General features: G+C 49.3%; 1 protein-coding gene across 1 annotated transcript in view; it reads right to left on the reverse strand.

The window, feature by feature from the left end:
* Positions 1-24,985, reverse strand: part of IRAK1 (interleukin 1 receptor associated kinase 1) — a 34,933-nt gene extending 9,948 nt beyond the window's left edge. The window contains exons 1-8 of the mRNA XM_056850374.1: positions 24,877-24,985; positions 17,607-17,774; positions 16,675-16,842; positions 9,209-9,462; positions 2,821-2,988; positions 1,750-1,814; positions 1,505-1,619; positions 667-779 (exon numbers count right to left, since the gene is read on the reverse strand). Of these exons, the coding sequence (XP_056706352.1) occupies positions 667-779; positions 1,505-1,619; positions 1,750-1,814; positions 2,821-2,988; positions 9,209-9,462; positions 16,675-16,842; positions 17,607-17,774; positions 24,877-24,985 (1,160 nt within the window). The remainder of the gene's footprint in view (positions 1-666; positions 780-1,504; positions 1,620-1,749; positions 1,815-2,820; positions 2,989-9,208; positions 9,463-16,674; positions 16,843-17,606; positions 17,775-24,876) is intronic.
* Positions 24,986-25,382: the final 397 nt, after the last annotated feature.

Consider the following 25,382-nt stretch of genomic DNA (forward strand, 5'->3'; position numbering starts at 1 on the left):
TCTTTCGTTATGGAAGACCCAGTACGCCACTGAGGTGCCCAAAGATTCTGGGAACAGAGTTCAAAAACCACTGTCATTAGTGGTTTACTGGTTAAGAGCGGTGGTTTGGAGCGATGGAGTCTGATCTGGAGAACCGGGTTTGGTTCCCCCACTCCTCCACATGAGCGGCAGAGGCTAATCTGGTGAACTGGATTTGTTTTGCTGCTCCTACGCACAAAGCCAGCTGGGTGTACTTGGGCTAGTCACAGCTCTCTCAGCCCCACCTACCTCACACGGTGTCTGTGGTGGGGAGGGGAAGGTGATTGTAAGCCGGTTTGATTCTTCCTTAAGTTGTAGAGAAAGTTGGCATATAAGAACCAACTCTTCTTCTTCTCATTACAAGGCCACACAGTGGAAAAGACGAATATATGGGAAAGCTTTTTTTTTGTTTTTTGAAGATGGGCAAAATTTAACACTTAACCGGTTTTCCTTCAACCTAGATGTAGCCTCAGCTTGCAAGCCAGATCCCTAACAATAGAACTGGTGGTGGTGGAAACGGCCGTCAAGTCACAGTGGACATGGCTATCATGTAGAGTTTCCAAGGCAAGAGACGATCAGAGGTGGGTTTGCCACTGCCTACCTCTGCATAGCAGCCCTCTCCCATCCAGGGTCACCCCTCCCTCTCACCTCTTGACGTCTCCGTGGATGAGGCTGGGAGAATCGCTGTGCAAAAACTGGATGGCCCGAGCCGTCCCCACCGCCACGTGGAGTCGCTGGGCCCACGAAAGGCAGGGACCCACCTGAGAAACCAAAGAAACAGGCTGCTATAAAAACAGATAAAAGGAAGTACTTCTTCACACAACGTATAGTTAAATTGTGGAACTCCCTGCCCCAGGATGGGGTGATGGCTGCCACCTTTGAAGGCTTGAAGAGGGGAGTGGACACATTCATGGAGGAGACTGCTATTCATGGCTACTAATCCAAATGGATACTAGTCATGATGCATAGCTATTCTCTCCAGGATCAGAGGAGCAGGCCTGTTATCTTAGGTGCCGTGGAATGCTGGCGGGATGCTTCTGCTGCAGTCGTCTTGTTTGTGGGCTTCCTAGAGACACCTGGTTGGCCACTGTGTGAACAGACTGCTGGACTTGAGGGGCCTTGGTTTGACCCAGCAGGGCTTTCCTGATGTTCTTATGGAGGACAGGGCTATTCATGGCTACTAGTACTAAATGGATACTAGTCATTGATGCATGCCTGTTCTCTCCAGTATCAGAGGAGCACGCCTATTCTGTTAGGTGCTGTGGAACACAGGCAGGATAACGCTGCTGCAGTCGTCTTGCTTGTGGGCTTCCTAGAGGCACCTGGTTGATGAACAGACTGCTGGACTTGATGGGCCTTGGTCTAACCCAGCAGGGCCTTTCTTATGTTCTTATATGCAGTGAGGTGTCGAAGGTCTCCCTTTTCTTCCAAGAACTCCTTTGTAAAAAGAGCAGTGAAGTATGGAATGGAAGTATGAAAAGGTTACCTGCCCGTGCAAACAGTCCTCCAAGGAGCCCTTGGGGAGGAAGACGTAGACAAGGCAGAAGTTTCCTTCTTCGACACAGTAACCCGCAAACTCGACAATGTTGGGGTGGCGGAATCTGGGGACGAGGACAGGCGGTGTTAGAGGGCCCCCCCGTCCCTTTTAGACTTCGGCACAACCCCCTTTGCGCTCTCCCAGCTCCTGGGATCCCGACTCCACGGCCACCACCACCAATTCAAAGGGCTTACCGTGAGAGTTTCTCCACCTCTGTGACAAAACTGTTCTTGATCACCGTCCAGTCCAGTTCTGCCTCCTGTCCCATTAAAGAAAAGAAGGCTGTCAGGAAGCACAGGTTTGGGAGGCATTTCCCAGAAGCAGGAAGGGAAGGGATGGAGCACTTGCATTCTGGGTAAAGGAAGAGGAGGAGAAGAGGATATTGTTGAAGGCTTTCACGGTCAGAGTTCATCCGTTCTTGTAGGTTATCTGGGCTGCGTGACCGTGGTCTTGGTATTTTCTTTCCTGACGTTTCGCCAGCAGTTGTGGCAGGCATCTTCAGCTGCTGGCGAAACGTCAGGAAAGAAAATACCAAGACCACGGTCACACAGCTCGGATAACCTACAAGAACTGAAGAAGGAGTTGGTTTTTATACCTCGCTTTTCTCTACCTTTCAGGTGACTCAAGCCAGCTTACAATCTCCTCCCCTCACCCACCTGAGCGGCTCACTTCCGTTGGCCTTGGAGCCCCCAAAATACACAAGGAGAGAACTCCTCCGAAGCGTCTGCGGTCCAAAAGCAGCTGAAATGACGTGGAATATTCACATCAAGGAGAAGACTGAGAGGGGACGTGAGAACCATCTTCAAGTACTTGAAGGGCTGTCATATAGAGGAGGGTGCCTAGTTGTTTTCTGTTGCCCCAGAAGGTCAGACCAGAACCAGCGGGTTAAAATTAAATCAAAAGAGTTTCCAGCTAAATATTAGGAAGAATTTTCTAACAGTCAGAGCGGTTCTTTAGTGGAACAGGCTTCCTCAAGAGGTGGTGAGCTCTACTTCCCTGGAGGTTTTTAAGCAGAGGCTAGATGGCCATCTGTCAGCTGTGCTGATTCTATGAACTTAGGCAGATGACGAGAGGGAGGGCATCTTGGCCATCTACTGGGCATGGAGTATGGGTCACTGGAGGTGTGGGGGGGGAGGCAGTTGTGAATTTCCTGCATTGTGCAGGGGGTTGGACTAGATGATCCCGGTGGTCCCTTCCAACGCTATGATTCCATGAAGAGTAAGATGGAGAAGGTTGCAAGCCAGAATCCTGTACCCCGCCCTTACCTCCTTGAGCCGTTTGACAGCATACTCGGTATTGCGGAGCCGGGCCCGGTAGACGCAACCGAAGCCGCCTTCTCCGATCTTCAGGTCCTCGGAGAAGTCGCCCGTAGCCTGGAGCAGTTCCTTCAGAGGCCAGGAGAATGGACAGGCAGGGGACACGGAGCTACAGGCCTTGATGAAAGGGGGGGGGAGAAACAGAATTAGAACGTAGGGCCACCATCCCACCTTAATGTAACTGAGCTTCCACTCAAACCATGACAAGAGAGTTCTCACTTGGAGATCCTTGAGTTGTTGTTTTTTTAATTGCTGATTCCAGGCTCTCCTTGCAAAGAGAAAATTTCAGCATAGCTCTGTCCAGGTGTCTTCCTTGAGCAAGAGACTGGAGACCTCAGACGAATAGGCAGAGGAACAGCCAGAAAAACAGCCTATAGCTCCCCCACCCCCGCCGAGGCAGCATATGTGAAACACATAGGGGCAGTTTAATGGAATAAAACTGGAGACCAAGCCCTAGGAGGAAAGGTTGAGGGAGTTGGCAATGTTCAGTCTGGAGAAGAGGAGGTTTTGAGCGGGGACATGATTAGAAGGGCTGTCACTTAGATTTGAAGGGCTGTCACTTAGAGGAGGGCAGGGAGCTGTTCCTGCTGGCAGCAGAGAATCATAGGACTCGCAATAATGGGCTGAAATTGTGGGAGGAAAGGTACCGGCTAGATATTAGGAAAAACATTTTTTTACAGTAACAGTTGTTCGATGGTGGAATCAGCTACCTAGGGAGGTGGTGAGCTCTCCCTTGCTGGCAGTCTTTAAGCAGAGGCTGGACAAGCACTTGTCAGGGATGCTCTAGGTCCGTGTTGGTGAACGTATGGCACTCCTGCCGCAAGCAGCACGCCGAGCCCTCTCTGTAAGCATGCGCGGAGCCGTCGCGTCTGCCTAGGGCTGTGCCGTGTTGCTGTGGTGCGGTGCTCCTTCTCCCCAAGCCCATGCTCCCCAAGTCTGCGCTGGTGCCCTCCCTCTCCTTGCACCGGGGCAAACCCCTCCCTCTCTCTCTTTGTCGGCCGCAGCTCAGCTGTTTGTTGGGGCCCCGCCTGTCTTCAGTTTGGACGGGGAGGCTGTGGCTGAGCACCTTGCCACGCCCCCTCCTCTCAGCTGAGTTGCAGCTCAGCTGTTTGTCGGGGCCCCACCCGTCTTTACTTTGGACCAGGAAGGCTGTGGAGCACCTTGCCACACACCCCCTCTCAGCTGAGCTGCGGGGCAGCTCAGCTGTTTGTTGAGGCCCCGCCTGTCTTCAGTTTGGGGCCCCCGCCCGTCTTCAGTTTGGGGGCCCGCCCGTCTTCAGTTTGGGGGCCCGCCCGTCTTCAGTTTCTTCCATTCTGCTTTCCTAGGTAGGTATTACCACATTGATTGCTCTGCCTTTTTTCTTTTTATCCCTGCTTACTCTGTCAGCTTCTCATCATCCCTTACCATCCAACTGACTCTCTTCACCCCATTCCAACAGCCTTTTCAAACATCAACATTGTTTTTTCCCCCTTACAGAATGTTAAGCCCTGTGCTGACTCACCTATATATCTAATTCTGAACTTGGTCCCAGGGTGCAGCTGTTTTAAAAAGGCCCTTTACAGAGACAACAAGGTACTAACTTCTCAGCTAAACCCTCCCCTCCACACCAGGTACAATTATCTCCTAGCAAGGAAAGAAGACAGAAAAAGATTTGTCTACCAGGAACAATAGCCACCCAGTTGGAGAGGACATTTTTAATTGGGAAAATGAAGAAAGTTAATATCCTCCCAGCCCAGTGTGGTCTGTCCCTATGGCTGCATTTTAGGGTGAAAAAACCATGTGGAGATCTAGTAACGGATCTTCAACCTAATGTGTGGTTTGGCCTTTAGTCCTCTTGGTTTCAGTCTGAGAGCTAAATAGAAGAAAATACTTTTATCCCCTTGAAATCTATGGAATTCAGGAGTACTTGAGGAGCTGGGGGTGGGGGACATGGTTCAACGGTAGAACACCTGCTTTGCAGTGAGTAGACAGTACTGACCTTGATAGACAAAGGTCCATGAAGCTTCAGGTGTCCCATGTGGCTGGTACTACAGTGGCCTTGTTCTCAGATGTGGGCCATATCTTTGACCCTCCTGTCAGGCCAGGATGTATCTCTGTCTGTCTACCTAGCTTCCCCCAAGAAATTTCCAACTCTTTCTAGAACAAATCATCTGACAACTGCCAGTTTTCAAATTTAACTGTGCATTGCAAAACATGGTAAGCCCCTCTCTGATGGGAATATTATCAAAACCCATGTTGTCTGGGAATAACTCCCTTTTTCATGATTTCCCAACCAAGGATAAAATTATTCAACGCATCTCTGAGATGCCACTTAGCAGAAATACTGTTAAAGATCGAGTCCGGCACATGGCAAGTGATGTTAGTCAGCAGCTCACCACTGATTTACAAAAGGCAGCCTGTTACTCCATGTGCTTGGATGAAAGCACAGATATAAATAATAATGTAAGGCTAGCAGTAATTTTGCGTTATGCTGTTGGTGACATCATGAGAGAAAAGCTGGTGAAACTGGTGTCTTTGCCTAAAAGAACACAAGGGATAGATACCTACAATGCTGTGATGGAGGCTTTTTTGTCACAAGACATAAGACCAGAAAAAGTGGTTTCAATTGCTAGTGATGGGGCACCTTCTATGGTGGGGGCAACATCTGGTTTCATACAATTCTTTGTTAAAGAAACAAAACATAAAGTCATTCAGTTCCATTGCATTATACATCAAGAAACGCTTTGTGCCAGGGACAGCAGCAAGAAATTTGATGATGTCCTCAAAGATGTCACAAAAATGGTGAATTACATCATGGCTCGAATTGTCGACAGTTTCAAGCACTTCTTTAGGAGGTTCAGGCACAGTATAATTGTCTACTTATGTACAATAATGTCCGGCGGCTGAGCAGAGGGCGATTCCTGGGGAGATTTGTAGCCTGCTTGGATGAAATTAGGCTGTTTATGAATGAAAAAGGGCAGAAATATCCACAGCTCACTGATATGGCCTGGCTTACCAACCTCATGTTTTTTACAGATTTTACACAACACTTCAATGTACTGAACAAACAACTACAAGGCATAGGGAAAACAGCAGAAAGGATGTTTTGTGATATCAAAACATTTGAGAGAAAACTGCAGGTTTTTGAAAGAGACCTTGAAAGTGGGCAGCTGAAATATTTTCCAAAACAAAAAATGCATTTAGAAAATTCTACAACATTTGCAGACAATCCTACAAGCCATCAGGAAATCTACAAGGAATTTTCTAGTATTGTAGCAGCTGCACAGGTGAACTTTAGCAACAGATTTTTACAGTTCCGTAAGATGGAGACAACCCTGTGTTTTCTTATTTCTCCAGATAAAGCCAAATTTGAAGAACTTGATCTTTCCTGCCTACACTGGTTAGATTTAGAAAATCTGGAAATGGAGCTAATAGAATTTCAAGAAAGCTCTATCTGGAAAAATAAATTCTATGACCTGCGTGAAACACTTGAGAAGATAGAAGGGATGACAAAGGATAGCACAGTTAGTTCAGCATGCACAAAACCAGCAAAAATCACATTAATTGTTCAAAAGCATGCCAAATGCAAACTTTTACCTTTCAATAAAAAGTTGTTTGTATCATTGAAAGCTCTGTTATTGTGTTTTTCTTTTAAGGCAAAAGATGTTAATGTATGAGTTGTTTTTTTCTAAACTAAAACCTCAGTATTCAGGTTAAATTGCCGCATTGGCACTCGGCGATAAATAAGTGGGTTTTGGGTTGCAGTTTGGGCACTCGGTCTCTAAAAGGTTCGCCATCACTGCTCTAGGCTGATCCTGAATTGAGCAGGGGGGTTTGGACTAGAGGGCCTGTATGGCCCCTTCCAACTCTAGGATCCTAAACTAAGTGCTACACCAAACAGGACCGAGCCCTACGATTTACAGGGATACAGACGGTCACAACAGAGCCAAGTCACAACAGGGAGGTAAAAAAGGGAGGAATGGGAGACAACAGAGGATGCTCCCCAGGGAAGCATCCGTGTGAAGGAAAAGGTTTGGCCACTTCTTAAACACAGCACATAGATGAGGCCTGACTGACACTGGAGGAAGGGAATACCAGCGGCACAGAACTGCAAGAGAAGCAGCAAATTCCAGTGTCCTCGGAAGGTTTTGTCCAAGACCGACGGTGGTGGAAAGTGGAAATATTACAAAAAGAAATAGCAGGGACCGAGACAGCAAGGATGCTGGATTGGGCGGGTATGCGGAAGTCTCCTTACCCTGAGAAAAGAACAAACTTATCAAGGCTCATCAAGAACAGGGGAAGGAGAGGAAAGGAAACAGAGAAGAAAGCGGTTTTGTCTGGGTGGTTAGAAGTCGTTCAGGCACAAAACATCAGAGCACATCAAACAGTGGTAGGAGAAAGGTCAGCCAAAAAGCGAGGAATGTTCCAAAATCAATACAGAACCGATGACAGCATAGAGAGGAGGAGGAAGAAAGTTATCAAGTAGGAGCAGGCCCAGAAGAGAGGCACCAAACAACCCTCAACCAAGACGAGGAACAGAAGAACCATTGTAACAAACGGCAGAAAGAATGCTATACAACAGGGATGGGGAACCTCAGGCCCGGGGGCCATATGCGGCCCCTGAGGACATTTTTTGTGGCCCTCGAGAGCTCTGGGGCCCGGCTGCGGAGGCCTGTCAGCTGTTGAGCAGCGAGAGGGAGCGCGGGAAAGAGGCCGGCGGCTCCAGGTGGCAGAGCATGCATGCGGGAGCCGATGGGGCTTTGGGAAGGGGCCTTTTGTGGACTCTGGGGGGGGGGGGAGGGCATCGAGATTGGGGCCCAGTCACGTGGGGCTCCGTGCGCTGCTGGGTGTGTGTGGGTGGGGAGGCTGGGGCCCAGTTGCACGGGGCCGGCATGCGTGTGTGCGTGTGCGGGGGAAGGCTTTTCTCTCTTTTCTTCCTCTTTTTCTATCACTCTCCTTTCTCTCCCTCTTTTTCTGTCTCTTTTTTTGTCTCCCTCCATCCTTTTCTTTCTTTCTCCCCCTCTCTCCATTTCTTTCTCCCTTTCTCTCTCTTTCTCCCTCCCTCCCTTTTCCTCTTTCTCTGTTTTCCTTCCTCCCTTGCCATTTGACTGTGGGCTGCGCCCCCCTGGTGCCTCATTTGCTCGGGCCCACCGCTGGCTGCCCTCCCACCTGGGAGGGGGGCACCCTGCAGGCCTTCTCTGTGTGGCCTCCCCTGGGGTTGCCAACCTCCAGGTGGTGGCTGGAGACCTGGCAATCCTAGCCTCTCCCCCCCACACCGAGAGATCTACACCCTGAATGATGTTATCTACACCTGGTATGGCCCCTGAATGATGTTATAAATGTGCAAATGGCCCTTGGCAGGAAAAAGGTTCCCCACCCCTGCTATACAAGAAATTACGCTGTAGTAAGGGGGTAGAAGAAGAATTGGTTTTTATATGCCGACTTTCTCTACTACTTAAGGCAGAATCAAACCGGCCTTCCCTTCCCCAATCCACAACAGACACCCTGTGAGGTAGGTGGGGCTGACAGAGTGTGACTAGTCCAAGGTCACCCAGCTGGCTTTGTGTGTAGGAGTGGGGAACCAACCAGTTTCACCAAATTAGCATCCGCCACTCATGTAGAGGAAAGGGGAATCAAACCCGGTTCTCCAGATCAGAGTCCACAGCTCCAAACCACCACACTTAACCACTACACCACGCTGGCTCTCTACCAAGGAACGGGAAGGTAGTCACGCATGGCACAGAATATTCAGCCACTGAACTTTTGGCAAATATTATGGGCATACTTTACCTGTTTGACATACACTCCAAACCAAAAAGACTAGAAACTTAAAAACAAAAAACAAACAAAAAAGAACACACAGCCTGAAGTTGAGATTCTCAAGAAGTCCTAAAGTCCCAATTCTAGGCACATAAATCAACAGGCCAACAGATACACAAATTTTCTTGCGCCTTCTTGTATACCTCTGTCTCCCCCACACACAAGGCCAAAGCCATGTGCCAGCGATTAGTTCCTCATGTACGTACATTAAGTGCCATCAAGTCACCACCGAATTCTGGCGACCCCGGCAAGAAGTTTCCAGGCAAGTGAGAAGCAGAGATGGTTTGCCCTTGCCTTCCTCTGCAGAGCCTTTCTTGGTGGTCTCCCATCCAAGTACCGACCCTGCTTAGCTTCCAGTTCGTTGTGGCCCCAGCAAGGAGCTTTCTAGGCAAGTGAGAAGCAGAGGCAGCTTGCCCTTGCCTTCCTCTGCAGAGTTCTCCTTGGGGGTCTCCCATCCAAGAACCGGCCCTGCTTAGCTTCTGAAATCTGACAAGATCGGGCTGTACCATATCATTCCACGCTCCCACTAGGTCCATACCTGTTCCTTAAGGAGGGCAGGAGGAGGTAAAGGTGAGCTGCTTCGGACAGGACTGCTGCGGCTACGAGAGGGGTCTGGCAGAGATCGTGATGGGCAGGAGGGTTCTGCAGGCAAGGAGAAATGAACAGGAATGCCATTATGCCAGGGAGAACAAAACAAGCATTTCAGTATGGCATGCCAAGGGACAGTGGCAGAGAAACAAAACGCACACACACCCCAGTACACAAAATATTCTGAAAAGGCTACTGAAAATGCTGGAAAGGTTGGGGAAAAAATACCCCCAATTTGAAAAAGGTTGTTCACAGGAAATTCAAGATCCTAACCGACTTACAATTCCTTCGGAATTAGCAACACAGCTAAGAGTGATGGGACATACCCACACACCACGCTAAAGTACTACTACCTAGTTTTCGTGGAAGGCCCCTGAGTGCGGTACTGGATGGATACAGAATGCAATAACCTGAAAATGAGAGTTTTTGTCTTTCATGAAAAAGCCAGGTTTGAGCCCTAAAAGTTGCCAAGATGGAGCCAAACGAATGCTGGTAATGCTTGGGGATTTCAGGTGTCAATGTACATGCGGGTGAAGTAGAAGAAGTGTTGGTTTTTATATGCCGACATTCTCTACCACTTAAGGCAGAATCAAACTGGCTTACAGCACCTGCCCTTCCCCTCCCCACAACAGACACCCCATGAGGTAGTTGCGGCTGAGAGTTTGGAGAGAGCTGTAACTAGCACAAGGTCACCCAGCTGGCTTCATGTGTAGGAGTGGGGAAACAAATCCAGTTCTCCAGATTAGAGTCCGCTGCTCATATGGAGTGGGGAATCAAACCTGGTTCTCCAGATCAGACACCACTGCTCCAAACCACCACTCTTAACCACTACACCACGCTGGCTAGACACAGGGTGTTACCGCATTATGTACTCCCAGCAATGTATTAAGAGTTTGAAAATGTTATAAAAAATACTGTTCGCACTTTGTTTGGCCCCTTTAGCTGTGAAGACGTCTTCCAACAATTTTTTAGCCGTGGCATCCAAAAACCCTTTTAAAGCGATGTTCTTTATAACATTTTCAAACTCTTAATACATCGCTGGGAATACATAATGCGGTAACCCCCACAGAATCTCCAGCAGCTCCACTCCTCACTAAGAGAGCAATCAGAATTTTTAAAAAGGCTAATGTCCCTAAGTCCACACAAGTTGCAGAAGTCAGCTTTTCTTGGCAGAGAATTTAGGTAAAGAATCCCCCCCCCCCCGCCACAACAGATACTCTTAATACTCAAACTCTTAATACATCGCTGGGAATACATAATGCGGTAACCCCCACTAAAAACAGCTCTGGTCTCCGGGAGCTCTTCATACCAAGCGGCTCTTGAAAAGTCAACCAAGAGCATTCCTAGTGGACTCTGTAGGACTCCTTAGAAACCAGCTTCTCCTTTGTCCCATTGCAACCCCAAAGAACCACGGAGACTATATCCTACCCCCCTTGTAGCAACCTAGCTTGAGGATTGCAGAGAGAACTGTTCTTGGTTTCTGCCTCTTAACTGGGGCTGGAAGCAGATCAAACCGGCATTCCACTACTCTCTTCTTTAAAAAGTTCTTTTTAAAAAAAGACACCGCTCCCTCCCATTTTGAGGTGGGGCAGAAGAGAAAGACAAGAGAGGCCACATGTGCCGCAGAATAGGTTACTGGTACATTGCACTCCGTGGGACAAATCCATGCTTCAGTCAGCTGTCCTCAAAGGAATCCCAAAGACACTGCCTGAGGTGAGCACCTCACTTGGTTGTCTCCTGCCATTTGCAGAATTCCCTCCCAATGAAGTTGGCATGAGAATGGCCAACCAGTTCATCTGGAGATCCAGCAAAAGGGCACAGAGGCCGAGGCCTTCCCCTGATAAGAACCTCTGAAGAGCCCTTCTGGGTCAGACCAGTGGTCCATCTAGTCCAGCATCCTGTCTCACACAGTGGCCAACCAGATCCTCTGGAGGTCCAACAACAGGGCACAGAGGCTGAGGCATTCCCCTGATAAGAACCTCAGAAGAGCCCTGCTGGATCAGACCAGTGAGGGTCCATCTAGTCCAGGATCCCATCTCACACAATGGCCAACCAGTTGCTCTGGAGGTTCAGCAACAGGGCACAGAGGCTGAGGCCTTCCCCTGAGGTGCCTCTTGGCTGAGTTTGACTGCCTCTGAATGTGGAGGTTCCCTTTAGTACACCACTGAAGTTGCTCAGCTTCCCCTCTCGTCGTTTGGGCCTCTTCCCACGTTCTTCCTAGCTCTCAGCATTTAGACCGTAACCTTTTTAGGCAGGAACAGGTTTGTGCTGTAGCATCACACCATAATGCTCCATGGCATGAGAAGTGGTTGAAACGCTTAGGGCTATTCAACTTGGAAAGGAGGCAACTGAGGGGAGACATGATAGAGGTCTAAAACATTATGCATGGCATGGAGTGGACAGGGAGAAGCTTTTCTCCCTCTCTCATAATGCCAGAATGCGGGGTCGTCTGCTGAAGCTGGAGGGTGAGAGATTCAAAATGGATAAAAGGACATGTTCATGGAGGAGAGGACTATACATGGCTACTAGTCAAAATGGATGCTAGTCATGATGCACACCTATTATCTCCAGGATCAGAAGAGCAGGCCTATTATGTTAGGTGCTGTGTAGACAGGCAGGACAATGCTGCTGAAGTCGTCTTGTTTGGGAGGTTCCTAGAGGCACCTGGTTGGCCACTGTGTGAACAGACTGTTGGACTTGATAGGCCTTGGTCTGATCCAGCAGGGCTTTCTTATGTTCTTATGGAGGATGGGGCTATCCATGGCTATGAGTAAAAATGGATAGTAGTTGTGATACATACCTATTCTCTCCAGGATAAGAGGAACATGTCTGTTAGGTGCTGTGGAACACAGGCAGGACAACGAAGAGGAAGAAGAGATGGTTTTTATATGCCGACTTTCTCTGCCACTTAAGGGAGACCCAGACTGGCTTACAATCACCTTCCCTTCCCTTTGCCTGAGCTAGTAAATTCTGCGGACTTTTGTGCGTAGCTGAATAAAGCAATAATTTAAGGAGCCAGGCAAGCGCATTTATTCATTTAAAGGTTATAGACCCCCCTTCCAAAACTAATAGCTCGAGGAAGCTCAGCTCAATTAAAGAACGAATAAAAGGCACAGCAGAGCAATTAAACTGCTTCTATGTTTCCTTAGACAAACATAATTAAATGGAACTGCACGGGTTTACTCGAGAACGGGAGTGCTTAAAAGCACAACCCCGCAACCATTAATGCTCGCACGGAAGCCCCAGAGAGGGCTCAATTCAGAGATCGCATCGAACCACCTTTCGAGCTTCCTCACATACAACAGCCAAAATATGATTTAGAGCCAAAACGGAGGCGGATCTAATGCCAGAGTGGAATCTTTACGATTAAGCTGAGAGGACATACAATTTAAAAAAATTCACTTTGTGCCAGGAATTAAATCAAAACTATTAAATGGGCTTCTCCGAGAAGGCTATTCCATAATTGTCCAGCTCAGGGACGGTCCTCTACTAAATGGCAACAGATGTCTTTGGGACGAGGGATAAGAAGCCATTATCTTCCCCAAATCTTTTCCATACTTGGGATTCCATGATTAAATGACCAAGTCGCTTATATATACATATTTATATCTATATAGATATATATACACACACACTTAGAATACTTTACACAGGCAAATGCGATCTTGGGCTGTATCAACAGAAGTATAGTGTCCAGATCATGCAAAGTGATGGTACCACTTTACTCTGCTCTGGTTAGACCTCACCGCAATTTAAGAAAGATGTAGACAAACTGGAACGTGTCCAGAGGAGGGCAACCAAGATGGTGAGGGGTCTGGAGACCAAGTCCTATGAGGAAAGGTTGAAGGAGCTGGGTGTGTTTAGCCTGCAGAGGAGAAGACTGAGAGGGGATACGATAACCATCTTCAAGTACTTGAATGGCTGTCATATAGAGGATGGTGCCGAGTTGTTTTCTGTTGTCCCAGAAGGTCGAACCAGGACCAACGGGTTGAAATTAAATCAAAAGAGTTTCCATCTAGACATTAGGAAGAATTTTCTAATACTTCGAGCGGTTCCTCAGTGGAACAGGCTTCCTTGGGAGGCGGTGAGCTCTCCTTCCCTGGAGGTTTTTAAGAAGGTTAGATGGCCATCTGTCAGCAATGCTGATTCTATGACCTTAGGCAGATGGTGAGAGGGAGGGCATCTTGGCCATCTTCTGGGCATGGAAGAGGGGTCACTGGGAGTGTGGGAGGGGGAAGGTAGTTGTGAATTTCCTGCATTGCGCAGGAGGTTGGACTAGATGACCCTGGTGGTACCTTCCAACTCTATGATTCTATGGTCACCCCATCTCAAAAAGGAGGCTACACAACAAAAAACAACACAGAAAAAGAGGCAACCCAAATAACCAACGGATTCAAAATGCAACAGCTTGGGTTTTGAGCGGTCTTCCCTTGTGTTAGAAAGCAGGCATAGGCAACTAGTATGTGTCTGGCCATAAGTCATCTTGGTTGCAAGCTTTAAAGAGGTCTCAGAGTATCAGACGTGACTTCCTGTGCAATCTTGAAGTGCGGGCATCTCCCCAGGGTGACGGATCAAAGAGATTCACACAACATGTGACTCATGCAACCTGTTATTCATCACCAGATATGGTGTTTGCCAGTTGCTTAGATGGTTATAGCCTAGCAACAGCTACTATCGTAAACGAACTTACACATTCAGAGGCAGTCTACCTCTGAATGCCAAACGCCGGCGACAAACCTTCATGTCCTGCTTGTGCGGTCCGGGAGGCCTCCAACTGGCTACTCTGGAGTCCGATTGTCGAACTAGATGGGTCTCGGTCTGACCTGGGAGGGCAACTGTGACGTTCGAAGCGGCCTCCTGCTGCCGTTCAAATAAAGAAGACATTCAGAAAGACGTTACTGGAAATGTATTTAAATTATATTTTAAGGTTTTATTGATTTTATTACCTCACTTACCCCCTCCCCACTTTCTAAAAGCACTTGGAGGTGTTGGGAGGACTGCATGACGCCCACGGGCACCACACTGGGGACCCCAGCTCCATCACATAACCTCTGCCAGTCTGGAAACAAATGATAACAGGTTGAGGTGCAGAGGGATGGGAAGTGCTGGTAAGGAGCCAGAACGCCCTCACTTAAAAATGGAACGTTCATCAAGCCCCCCCGGCTCTCCATTTTAAGGGGCAGCTGCTAAGAGGCAGCAATGGCCTGGTTCTAGAGAGGTGGGGTCTTTCCCATACCACTTCAGCCTGCACCTGGATGTACCTCCATACCAAAAGATTCCCTGCACGGAGACAGCTAGTTATCAGGGAGTCAGCTTCTGGTCTAGCTTCTTCCCCACATGCTAGCTTTCTACCTACGGGGGACTCAAAACTAATTTTGTTATACGGCTCTTGGATTCACCAGGTATCTCATCTTAACACAAGGAACCGAGATGGGTATATATTCGAGATGTGCAAACTCTGTTTAAAACATAATTTTTAAAAGATACAAGCTTGCTTAATCTGCGTAATTCATTAAGCGTTTGCTCTACATAATCCGACTTCTGCTGGTCATAGAAAAAAGCAAAGGGAAATGTGGCTTTAAAGCACCCTTCCCCTCATTGGTTCTTTTTATCATATTTGGTGGACTTGTGAAAAAGCTAAGAGATTTTTGGAAATGATATATAAGGAAATAAGGGTGGTTTTACAGCAGAATATACCTAAAACGTCTGAAATGATGCTACTTAGTATGGTGCCGGATTCAATTTTTACTCATAGAACATTTTTTATATATGCCACCACAGCGGCACGATTGATATATGCAGCTAAATGGAAGACTGATGAGATACCAGAAAAAAAGAATGGATAAGTAAAATGTTAGATATGATGGAGATGGCTAAACTTACAGCCTTTATAAATGAGACTGATAATGTACACTTTTTGGGGGAATGGGAGGAGTGGGGAATCTATTGTGAAGATTATTTTTCGATAGGTCAATTTAAAGGATACTCTTTGGTTTGATCCCTGATTTAATTTTTTACTATAGTTATTTCAAAATATTGTATGAACAGGATTGGATAAAATAAGATAAATACAACTTAAATATATAGATGGGGATTATATTTTAGCAAAAGTATATACAATTTATATTTTAGACGGAAGAGTGTGAAGGGGAAGTCGTTTTTGTTTATATTAGATACTTTGTTTTTTCAATTTTCTAATTTTGTTATATTTATAAGATTTGCATAATTGAATAATGATTTATGAGATGTATTAAAAGAGAAAACAATAAAAATTTAATTCATAAAAAAGCACCCTTCTCCTCCCACAAGGAACTATTTCATGAAGGAGAAGAAGAAGGAAGAGGAGAAGGAGAAGAGTTGGTTTTTATATGCCGACTTTCTCTACCACTTAAGGGAAAATCGAACAGGCTTACAATCACCTCCCCCTCCCCACAACAGACACCCTGTGAGGTAGGTGGGGCTGAGAAAGCTGTGACTAGCCCAAGGTCACCCAGCTGGCTTCACGTGCAGGAGTGGGGAAACAAATCCAGTTCACCAGATTAGCGTTCGCCGCTCATGTGGAGAAGCGGGGAATCAAATCTGGTCCTCCAGATCAGAGTCCACTGCTCCAAACCACCACTCTTAACCACTACACCACGCTGGTAGATATTAATCCTTTTGCTGTCCATCTTGTCTCTCCTGAGAACTGGTCATGTGGCCGGAGTAGGAGTTTGTGTTCTCTGTTCATATAATTTCTATTTATGTATTCCATGCTATTTTGATGTAACCTTTCCTTTCCTTCCAAGCTCCCATGACACCAGGTCTTGAGCAGTTAATGGGGAGGCTTTTGGGGGGGGGGGGGTTTCTATTTCTTTAAGGAAAATATGGTGGCTACTCGGCCACTGGCAATGTTATATCTGGATCTCTATCCACCAGCAAAGAGGGGATTATTTTATCATCTGTTACGGTGGCAGGTAGTTTCGCTAAAAAAAGGAATGATCCATTGTTCACGTTGGTGTTTAAAATGGGGATTTTGATGTACTGTACTTTAATGATATTGTTCACATGGCCAATTCGGCCCTGAACCATGTCCCACTGAGATCAAAATAAAAAGGAAGAAAAAAGGAACAATCTGAATAGCCCATAAGGAAATTAGTATTTTTAATCTTTATTGACTGGGAAAGAAATTTGGCAACTGCCAATGTAATATTAAAATCCACCCCTGCTAAAAAGAACCCTCAGATTATCCAGAGGGGATTTTGATGTAACCATTTCAACATTTGGGCTCCTCCCCCATTCCCTGTTCCTTTACCATTTATTTGTTTTTAATGTATGGATTTCATTAAATTAATGTGTTTAAAAAAAAACAACCTGCGAGGGGAGGACGATCTCTTTCCCCTGCCGCTTCCCCTTGCCATGGCACGCATGTAGCTTTACCTGCAGCAGGTGGGGGCGTTCCCTTCTGGGGCTCCCACGCAGGAGTCTTCACCCCGCTGCCCTCCCCACCAGGATCCGGGATGCGTGGAGAGGGTGGGGGATCACAGGAGGCAGACAGAAGGCGAGGAAGCAACAGGCAGGGCTTTGGGGAGTGTGCTGGTGCGGTCCCTGGAAAATAACAGAAAGACACAGCATTCAAAGGCAGACTCTCAGCAGCAAAGCATGAGGCGCAAGGGGCCACCGCCTTACTTAAGAACGTAAGAAAAGCCCTGCTGGATCAGACCAAGAGCTATCCAGTCCAGCAGTCTGTTCACACAGAGGCCCAAACAAGGGCCTCTAGGAAGCCCACAAGCAAGACGACTGCAGCAGCATTGTCCTGCCTGCGTTCCAAAGCACCTAATATAATAAGCATGCCCCTCTGAATCTAGAAAGAATAGGTATGCATAATGACTAGTATCCATTTTTACTAGTAGCCGTGGATAGCTCCATCCTCCATAAGAACCATAAGGAAAGCCCTGCTGGATACATTTTCTCCCACAATTTAAACCCACTATTGGAAGTCATATGATCCGCTGCTGCCAACAGGAACAGCTCCCTGCCCTCCTCTAAGTGACGTCCCTTCAAATTCCTCAAGAGAGTGATCATGTCCCCCCTTAACCTCTTCTCCCAACTTAACTTTCCCAACTCCTTCAGCCTTTCCTCGTAGGGCTTGGTCTCCAGGCCCCTGATCATCCTCGTCGCTCTCCTCCGCACCTGCTCCATTCTGTCCGCATCCTTTAATCCAGAGTCGGACCGAGGCAGCAAAAACGCACAATAGACACCCATCGCTTTAACTCTTCCCAAGCTCCTGATCGACCCCCCGCTGGGCCGGGGGGGGGAGAATTGGGGGTGAGGGATGGGGACGGTGGGGCCAAGTGTTGCGCTGCACTCACACGAGGCGATGACATCACGGGCCAGATAAAGCTGCAAGTCCTCGAGGATCTGGAGCAGGTCGGCGACGCGCGCGTTGCGATTCATCCAGGCCCACATGACGTTCTGCGTCCGCCCCTCCGACTTCTCATAGAGACGCAGCTCCACCTGATTCCGCACGATCCTGGAGGCTGAGGGGCAGCGGGGGGGAATGGAAGAGGGCAGTCACGGTTAAGGCATCTGGAAACCTGGACTTGCGATGAACATGATTTTTGTTTTTTAATTGCGTCGCTAGCCTTGAAGCCCTGCCCATTATTAGAATGATTTGGGGCTTTCCCCACTTCAGGAAGTTGGCATCCCATTTGCATCAGGGGCTGTGGCTCAGTGGTAGAGCCTCTGCTTGGCATGCAGAAGGTCCCAGGTTCAATCCCTGGCATCTCCAGTTAAAGGAACTAGGCAGGCGGGTGATGTGAAAAACCTCTGCCTGAGACCCTGGAGAGCCCCTGCCGGTCTGAGTAGACAATACTGACCTTGATGGACCAAGGGTCTGATTCAGTGTAAGGCAGCTTCATGTGTTCATCCAGCATTCATTCAAATTTCCTTCTGTGTTTGAAGCTGCCACTTAAAACACGGGCAAAGAACATAAGGAAAGCCGTGCTGGATCAGACCAAGGCCCATCAAGTCCAGCAGTCCGTTCACACAGGGGCCAACCAGGTGCTTCTAGGAAGCCCACGAACAAGACGGCTGCAGCAGCATTGTCCTGCCTGCGTTCCACAGCACCTAATATAAAAGGCATACTCCTCTGATCCTGGAGAGGATAGGCGTGCATCACGACCAGTATCCATTTTGACTAGTAGCCATGATTAGCCCTCTCCTCCATGATCATGTCCACTCCCCTCTTCAAGCCCTCCAAGCTGGCAGCCATCACCACATCCTGGAGCAGGGAGTTCCACAATTTATGCAGAAATACTTCAATCTGTTTTGAATCTCTCACCCTCCAGCTTCAGCAGATGACCCCGTGTTCTGGTATTACGAGAGAGGGAAAAAAGCTTCTCCCTGTCCACTCTCTCCATACCATGCATAATTTCATAGACCTCTGTCTCCCCTTAACCGCCTTCTTTCTAAGCTAAACAACCCTAAGTGTTTTAACCGCTCCTCGAAGGGTAGTTGCTCTAGCCCCCCTGATCATTTTGCTTGCTCTTTTCTGCACCTTCTCAAGCTCTGCAATATCCTTTTTTAGGTGTGGTGACCCGAACTGTATACAGTATCCAAGTGTAAGGACTCTTGCTCCCCTGTATGAACAGAAATAAGGGTCCAGCAGCGTTTATTCATTTACTTACTTTATTTATATCCCGCCTTTCTCCCCAACAGAGACCCAAAGTGGCTTATGTTGTTCTTCTCTCCTCCGCATTATCCTCACAACCCTATTGTAGATCTCTGAATTTTATATGGAACTGGTCAATTGACCGTAATAAAATACTGACTATCCTCACAACAACCCTGTGAGGTAGGTTAGCCCGTGAGGGTGTGACTGACCCAAGGTCACCCAGCAAGCTTCCAGGACACGAGTGGGGATTCGAACCTGGCTCTCCCAGATCCTAGCCCGAAACTCTAACCACTATAGTGTCCTGTCTGTTTTAGTGAAACATAAGCAGCGGGGGGCTCTACCAGAACCTCTTCCAAGAAGAAGAGTGTTTTTTTTATATGCCCACTTTCTCTACCACTTAAGGCAGAATCAAATCGGCTTACAATCACCTTCCCTTCCCCTCCCCACAACAGACACCCTAGGAGGTAGGTGGGGCTGAGAGAGCTCAGAGAGAACTGTGACTAGCCCAAGGTCACCCAGCTGGCTTCGTGTGGAGGAGTGGGGAATCAAACCCCGGTTCTCCAAATTAGAGTCCACCGCTCCAAACCACTGCTCTTAACCACTACACCCCACTGGCTCTCTTTAATTCAGCTACTCACACCAGGAAGGAAGGGGTTGCCCCTGTGGGCCGTGCCAGACTTGCTACCCCTTCAGCTGTTGACCAATTCAACACAAACACCCATTCAACATTGTCATCCAAGGAATGCACTGTTACCAGGGCCGGATATGACATTAATGTCACGTGGTTGGGCCAAGCCATGCCTTGCCAGCCCAGATCGGGATGGTGGGGGGGGGGGGAGGTTGGCAGCCTTGGTTGGCTTGCGGGCTGGATAAGAGCTCTCAAGGGGCTGGATCCGGCCCGCGGGCCTTATGTTTGACACCCCTGCTGTAGATGCCGCCAACCCACCCCTCCAAACTGGGCAGCAGCGACCCAAAGGTCCTAGAATTGGCTGCTTGTAGAACTGAGGTGCCTTTCTGCAGTTAGCGCACAGAAGCTAGGAACAGTTGAAGGCAGCAGGAAAAGAGGAAGACCCAACAAGAGATGAATTGACTCTATAAAGGAATCCTAGAATCATAGAGTTGGAAGGGACCACCAGGGTCATCTAGTCCAACCCCCTGCATAATGCAGGAAATTCACAACTACCTCCCGTCCCACACCTCCAGTGACCCCCTACTCCATGCCCAGAAGATGGCCAAGATGCCCTCCTTTTCATCATCCGCTTAAGGTCATAGAATCAGCATTGCTGACAGATGGCCATCTAGCCTCTGTGTAAAAACCTCCAGGGAAGGAGAGCTTACCACCTCCAGAGGAAGCCTGTTCCACTGAGGAACCGCTCTGTTAGAAAGTTCTAGACGGAAATTCTTTTGATTTAATTTCAACCCGTTGATTCTGGTCCGACCTTCTGGGGCAACAGAAAACAACTCGGCACCCTCCTCTATTTGACAGCCCTTCAAGTACTTGAAGATGGTTATCATATCCCCTCTCAGTCTTCTCCTCTTCGTGGAGGGAAGCCACGGCCCTCAATTTGCAAGACCTGAGCAAGGCTGGTAAAGGATAGGACGTTTTGGGGGACACTGATTCATAGGGTTTCCAAGAGTCGGAAGCGATTTGACGGCACTTAACACACACATGCAGAGAAGCAGCTCACGGCAAAGCAAATTCTGGATTTTGTTAACGGCCATGGATGCGACCAAGGGAAGGGAGAATCCCCCGGGACAGCCACCTTGCACAAGAGCCGGCGAAACAGAGAGTTGATGCGGAGGAGCGGGGCCCGGCGAACAATGTCTCCGGCGGTGCGTGTGACTCAGTCGCTAAAATACCTCACCCTGCTGGCACAGCCACCTTTCTGGGACTAGTCCTCCGCTCAGCCGCCTTCAGTGGTAGGCGTGGAGGGGAATTTGGCAGCATACCTTGAACGGAGAGGCAACGCTTCCCTGCGAATTGGGATGACTCTCCAGGCTGAAAGCTCTTTGCAATGCGGAGCCCCCCCCCCAGCTTTCCGATCAACCCCCTTTTCAGTAGGCAGCCTTCTCTTTCACTCCCTGGAGTGAGTAGAAAAACCCGCTCCATCTCGGATCCTCCCTGCACTTTCACCTCCTATCTTTATCCAGCTAGTGTAGTGGTGCCAGCATGGTGTAGTGGTTAAGAGCAGTGGTTTGGAGCGGCAGACTCTGATCTGGAGAACCAGGTTTGATTCCCCACTCCTCCACACGAGCGGCGGAGGCTAATGGGGTGAACTGTGTTTGTTTCTCCACTCCTCCACATGAAGCCAGCTGGGTGACCTTGGGTTAGTCACAGCTCTCTTAGAGCTCTCTCAGCCCCACCTACCTCACAGGGTGTCCGTTGTGGGGAGGGGAATGTAAGCAGGTTTGATTCCCCCTTAAGTGATAGAGAAAGTCGGCATATAAAAACCAACTCTTTTTCTTCTTCTACCCCACAAAGCATTTGTATTTATTTATTTAAAACATTAATGAGCCACCATTCTTCCTTATGGAGCTCAAGGCGGCTCACGTAAAGAGATAAAACACACTAAGATACATTAAAATCATAAAACTGAAATGAATGCATGCCTTCTACTGAATCAGACCCTTGGTCCAGCAAAGTCAATATTGTCTATCAGACTGGCAGCTGCTCTCCAGAGTCTCAGGCAGAGGTATTTCCCATCACCTACTTGCCTAGTCCCTTTAACTAGCGATGCCAGGGAATGAATCTGGGACCTTCTGCATGCCAAGTAAATGCTCTACCACTGAGCCACAGCCCCTCCCCAATGGGACACAAGCAGCTCTGTATGAAAAGGTTTTTTAAAAAATCCATTAGCAGTAAGGAACCAAAACGGTTGGGTCTGAAATGACGCACGCAAAAAAATCTGTTAGCAACCAGCTGCTGAAACGGATCATAAGGGCAGTCTGAAAGGGGCCCTGAATCAGTTTCGATTTCAACACCCAAAGCCGATTAGTGTGAGGGCGGGCGGTAGTTGCTCAGCACTATGATTTAACCCTTGAACTGCAAGCTGGTGCCCCACAGCCTACATAAAGCAAAGAATTAAAGAATCATAGAGTTGGAAGGGTCCATAGAGGCCATCTAGTCCAGCCCCCCAACTCAATGCAGAATCAGCCTAGAGCATCCAAGACAAGTGTTCATCCAGCCCCTGCTTGAAGACTGCTGGGTGCGGGGAAGCTGACCTCCTCCCTAGGTAGCCAATTCCACTGTTGAACAACTCTTACTGTAAAATATTTTTCCTAATATCCAGCAGGTACCTTTCTGCCAACAATGTATACCCATTATTGCAAGTCGTATCCTCTGCTGCCAACAGGAACAGCTCCCTGCCCTCCTCGAAGTGACATCCCTTCAAATACTTAAAGAGAGCAATCATGTCCCCCCTCTCGAACTCCTCTTCTCCAGACTGAACATTCCCAGCTCCCTCAGAACAACGGAAGTTGCGTGTGGCTCCAGGAGGTAGAGCAAATCACAAACTATCAGAGAGGGAGGTTATGTACAACTCTAATAGTAGCTCTTCAACATTTCAGGCAGTAAATCTGCTTAACAAGATGCCTTTTAATCTGCACAGCCAATGAGTAGGACTGCTAGGAAAAGAGCCCTACTTAGTGCCGCCCACTTGCTAAAAGCACTTGACCATGAACACATGAAGCTGCCTTATCCTGAACCAGACCCTTTTATCCATCAAAGTCAGTATTGTCTACTCAGACCAGCAGCGGCTCTCCAGGGTCTCAGGCAGAGGTCTTTCAGATCACCTACTTGCCTGGTCCCTTTCACTGGAGATGGCGGGGATTGAACCTGGGACCTTCTGCATGCCAAGCAGATGCTCTACAACTGAGCCATGGCCCCTCCCCATAGCCAGGAAAGGTGTTGGTGGGTGCCATGTTGGGGACCCCTTTTTAGAGGCTGCGAAGAAGATGCAGTAATAACAGCTGGCGGAGTCTTCGGACATTTAGTGGAATCATAGCCAGAACGGCACGGTCTATCTCAACCCCCATCCTGTTTCCACCAGGGGACAGTCCGATGTTTTCAAGAGGCCTACAACGAAGGACCTGATTGCCACAGAACATGGAGGTTTTCTTTGGTTCCCACAGGATTACCTTGCAGCGATTCAACGACAAAAATCAGTAGTCAAGTCCATTCCCTCACAACAACCACCCTGCAAGGTAGGCTAGGCTGAGAGTCTGGGATGGCCCAAGGCCACCCAGAGAGTTTCTATGGCACAAGAAGGGATTCGAAAACAGGGCGACCTAGCTCGACATTAATTTAAAAGCCAAGTCCTAGGGTTGCCAACTCTGTGTTGGGCCATTCATAAGAATATAAGAGAAGCCCTGCTGGATCAGGCCAAGGCCCATCCAGTCCAGCAGTCTGTTCACACGGTGGCCAACTAGGAAGTCCACAAGCAAGACGACTGCAGCAGCATTGTCCTGCCTGCGTTCCACAGCACCCAATATGATAGGCATGCTCCTCTGATACTAGAGAGAATTGGTATGCATCATGACCAGTATCCATTTGGACTAGTAGCCGTGGATAGCTCCATCCTCCATAAGAACCATAAGGAACGCCCTGATGGATCAGACCAAGCCCAGCCATCAGTTCACACAGTGGCCAACCTGGTGCCTCTAGGAAGCCCACCAACAAGACGACTGCAGCAGCACCATCCTACCTGTGTTCCACAGCACCTCATATAATAGGCATGCTCCTCTGATCCTGGAGAGAATAGCCATGCATCATGACTTGTATCCATCTTGACTAGTAGCCATGGATAGCCCCATCCTCCATAAGAACAGAGGAAAGGCCCTGCTGGATCAGACCCAGGCCCATCAAGTCCAGCCGTCTGTTCACACAGTGGCCAACCAGGTGCCTCTAGGAAGCCCCCAAGCAAGACGACTGCAGCAGCATTGTCCTGCCTGTGTTCCACAGCACCTAATATTATAGGCATGCTCTTCTGATCCTGGATAGAATAGGCCTGCATCATGACTAGTATCCATTTTTAATAGTAACCACGGATAGCCCTCTCCTCCACGAACATGTCCACTCCCCTCTTAAAGCCTTCCCAGTTGACACATCCTGGGACAGGGAGTTCCACAAGTTAACTACGGGATGTGACGTTACCCTATGAGTCACTAACGACCCGGGGCTTGCACAGGGGACAACATCCCTGGAGATTTGAGGGTGGAGCCTGAGGAGGGCAGAATTTGGGGAGGGGGGTTGTCTAACGCCATGCCTTCCAAAGCAGTCGCTTCCTCCAGGAGAAGCCCGGCCAACACTTTAAATAAATAATAAACCAGCTTGTTCTTCCAGGGGATCTCCAGCCCCCACCTGGAGGCTGGCAACCCGACTGAAGCCACGGTAAACAGCCGGTTGTCAAGCCCCTGCCTTTCGAAATGGCACCAGGATGAGCCCCCTCCCCATTTCCCTCCCCCTTCCAGCCCCCTCCCCATTTCCCCTACCCTCTTCCAGCCCCCCCATTTCCCTACCCCCTTCCAGCCCCCTCCCCATTTCCCCTACCCCCTTCCAGCCCCCTCCCCATTTCCAGCCCCCTCCCCATTCCCCTACCAGCCCCCTCCCCATTTCCCCTACCAGCCCCCTCCCCATTTCCAGCCCCCTCCCCATTCCCCTACCAGCCCCCTCCCCATTTCCCCTACCCCCTTCCAGCCCCCTCCCCATTTCCAGCCCCCTCCCCATTTCCCCTACCCCTTCCAGCCCCCTCCCCATTCCCCTCCCCCCTTCCAGCCCCCTCCCCATTTCCCCTACCAGCCCCCTCCCCATTTCCCTACCCTCTTCCAGCCCCCTCCCCAATTCCCCTACCCCCTTCCAGCCCCCTCCCCAATTCCCCTCCCCCTTCCACCGCCCCTTCAGGCCCCCTACCCCCTCCCCGCCCCTCCCCCTCCCCGCCCCTCCCCCTCCCCCTCCCGAGCCCCCTCACCGAAGCGCTCCCAGTCGGCCCGGCCGAGGGCGTCCATTATCTCATAGAAGCGACACATGACCGAGGCGGGCAGGTCCAGAAGGGAGCCGGAGGGCCCGGGACCGGCCATCCCCCCGCGGCTGCGACCACTCCCTCCCTCGGCCGCCGCTGCCGCCCAGGCCGGGCCATAGGAGAGGCTGGCCGAGGCGGGGGGGGGGGAGAAAAGGGTCACTTCCCCTTTAAATAGCGCCGGCGACGGGCGGAGCCCTTTCGGCACGCCCCCTCGCGTGGCGGCTGTGCGCACGCGCGCCGCCGACTTTGAGGGGACGCTGCCCCGGCCGGGATGGACGGCGCATGCGTACAAAGCCTTCCCCGTTCGGCGCGCCCTCTGCGCACGCGCGCCGCCAACTTTGAGGGGATGCGCTCCGACTGCCTCAGGCTGGGAAGACAGCGCATGCGCACCTAACCTTCCGTGTCGGGAAGTGAGACGTTCCTGACTGACTCAGGCTGGGATGATACTGCACGCT

Source organism: Euleptes europaea, chromosome 1 (assembly GCF_029931775.1).
Source record: "Euleptes europaea isolate rEulEur1 chromosome 1, rEulEur1.hap1, whole genome shotgun sequence".
NCBI lineage: Eukaryota > Metazoa > Chordata > Lepidosauria > Squamata > Sphaerodactylidae > Euleptes > Euleptes europaea.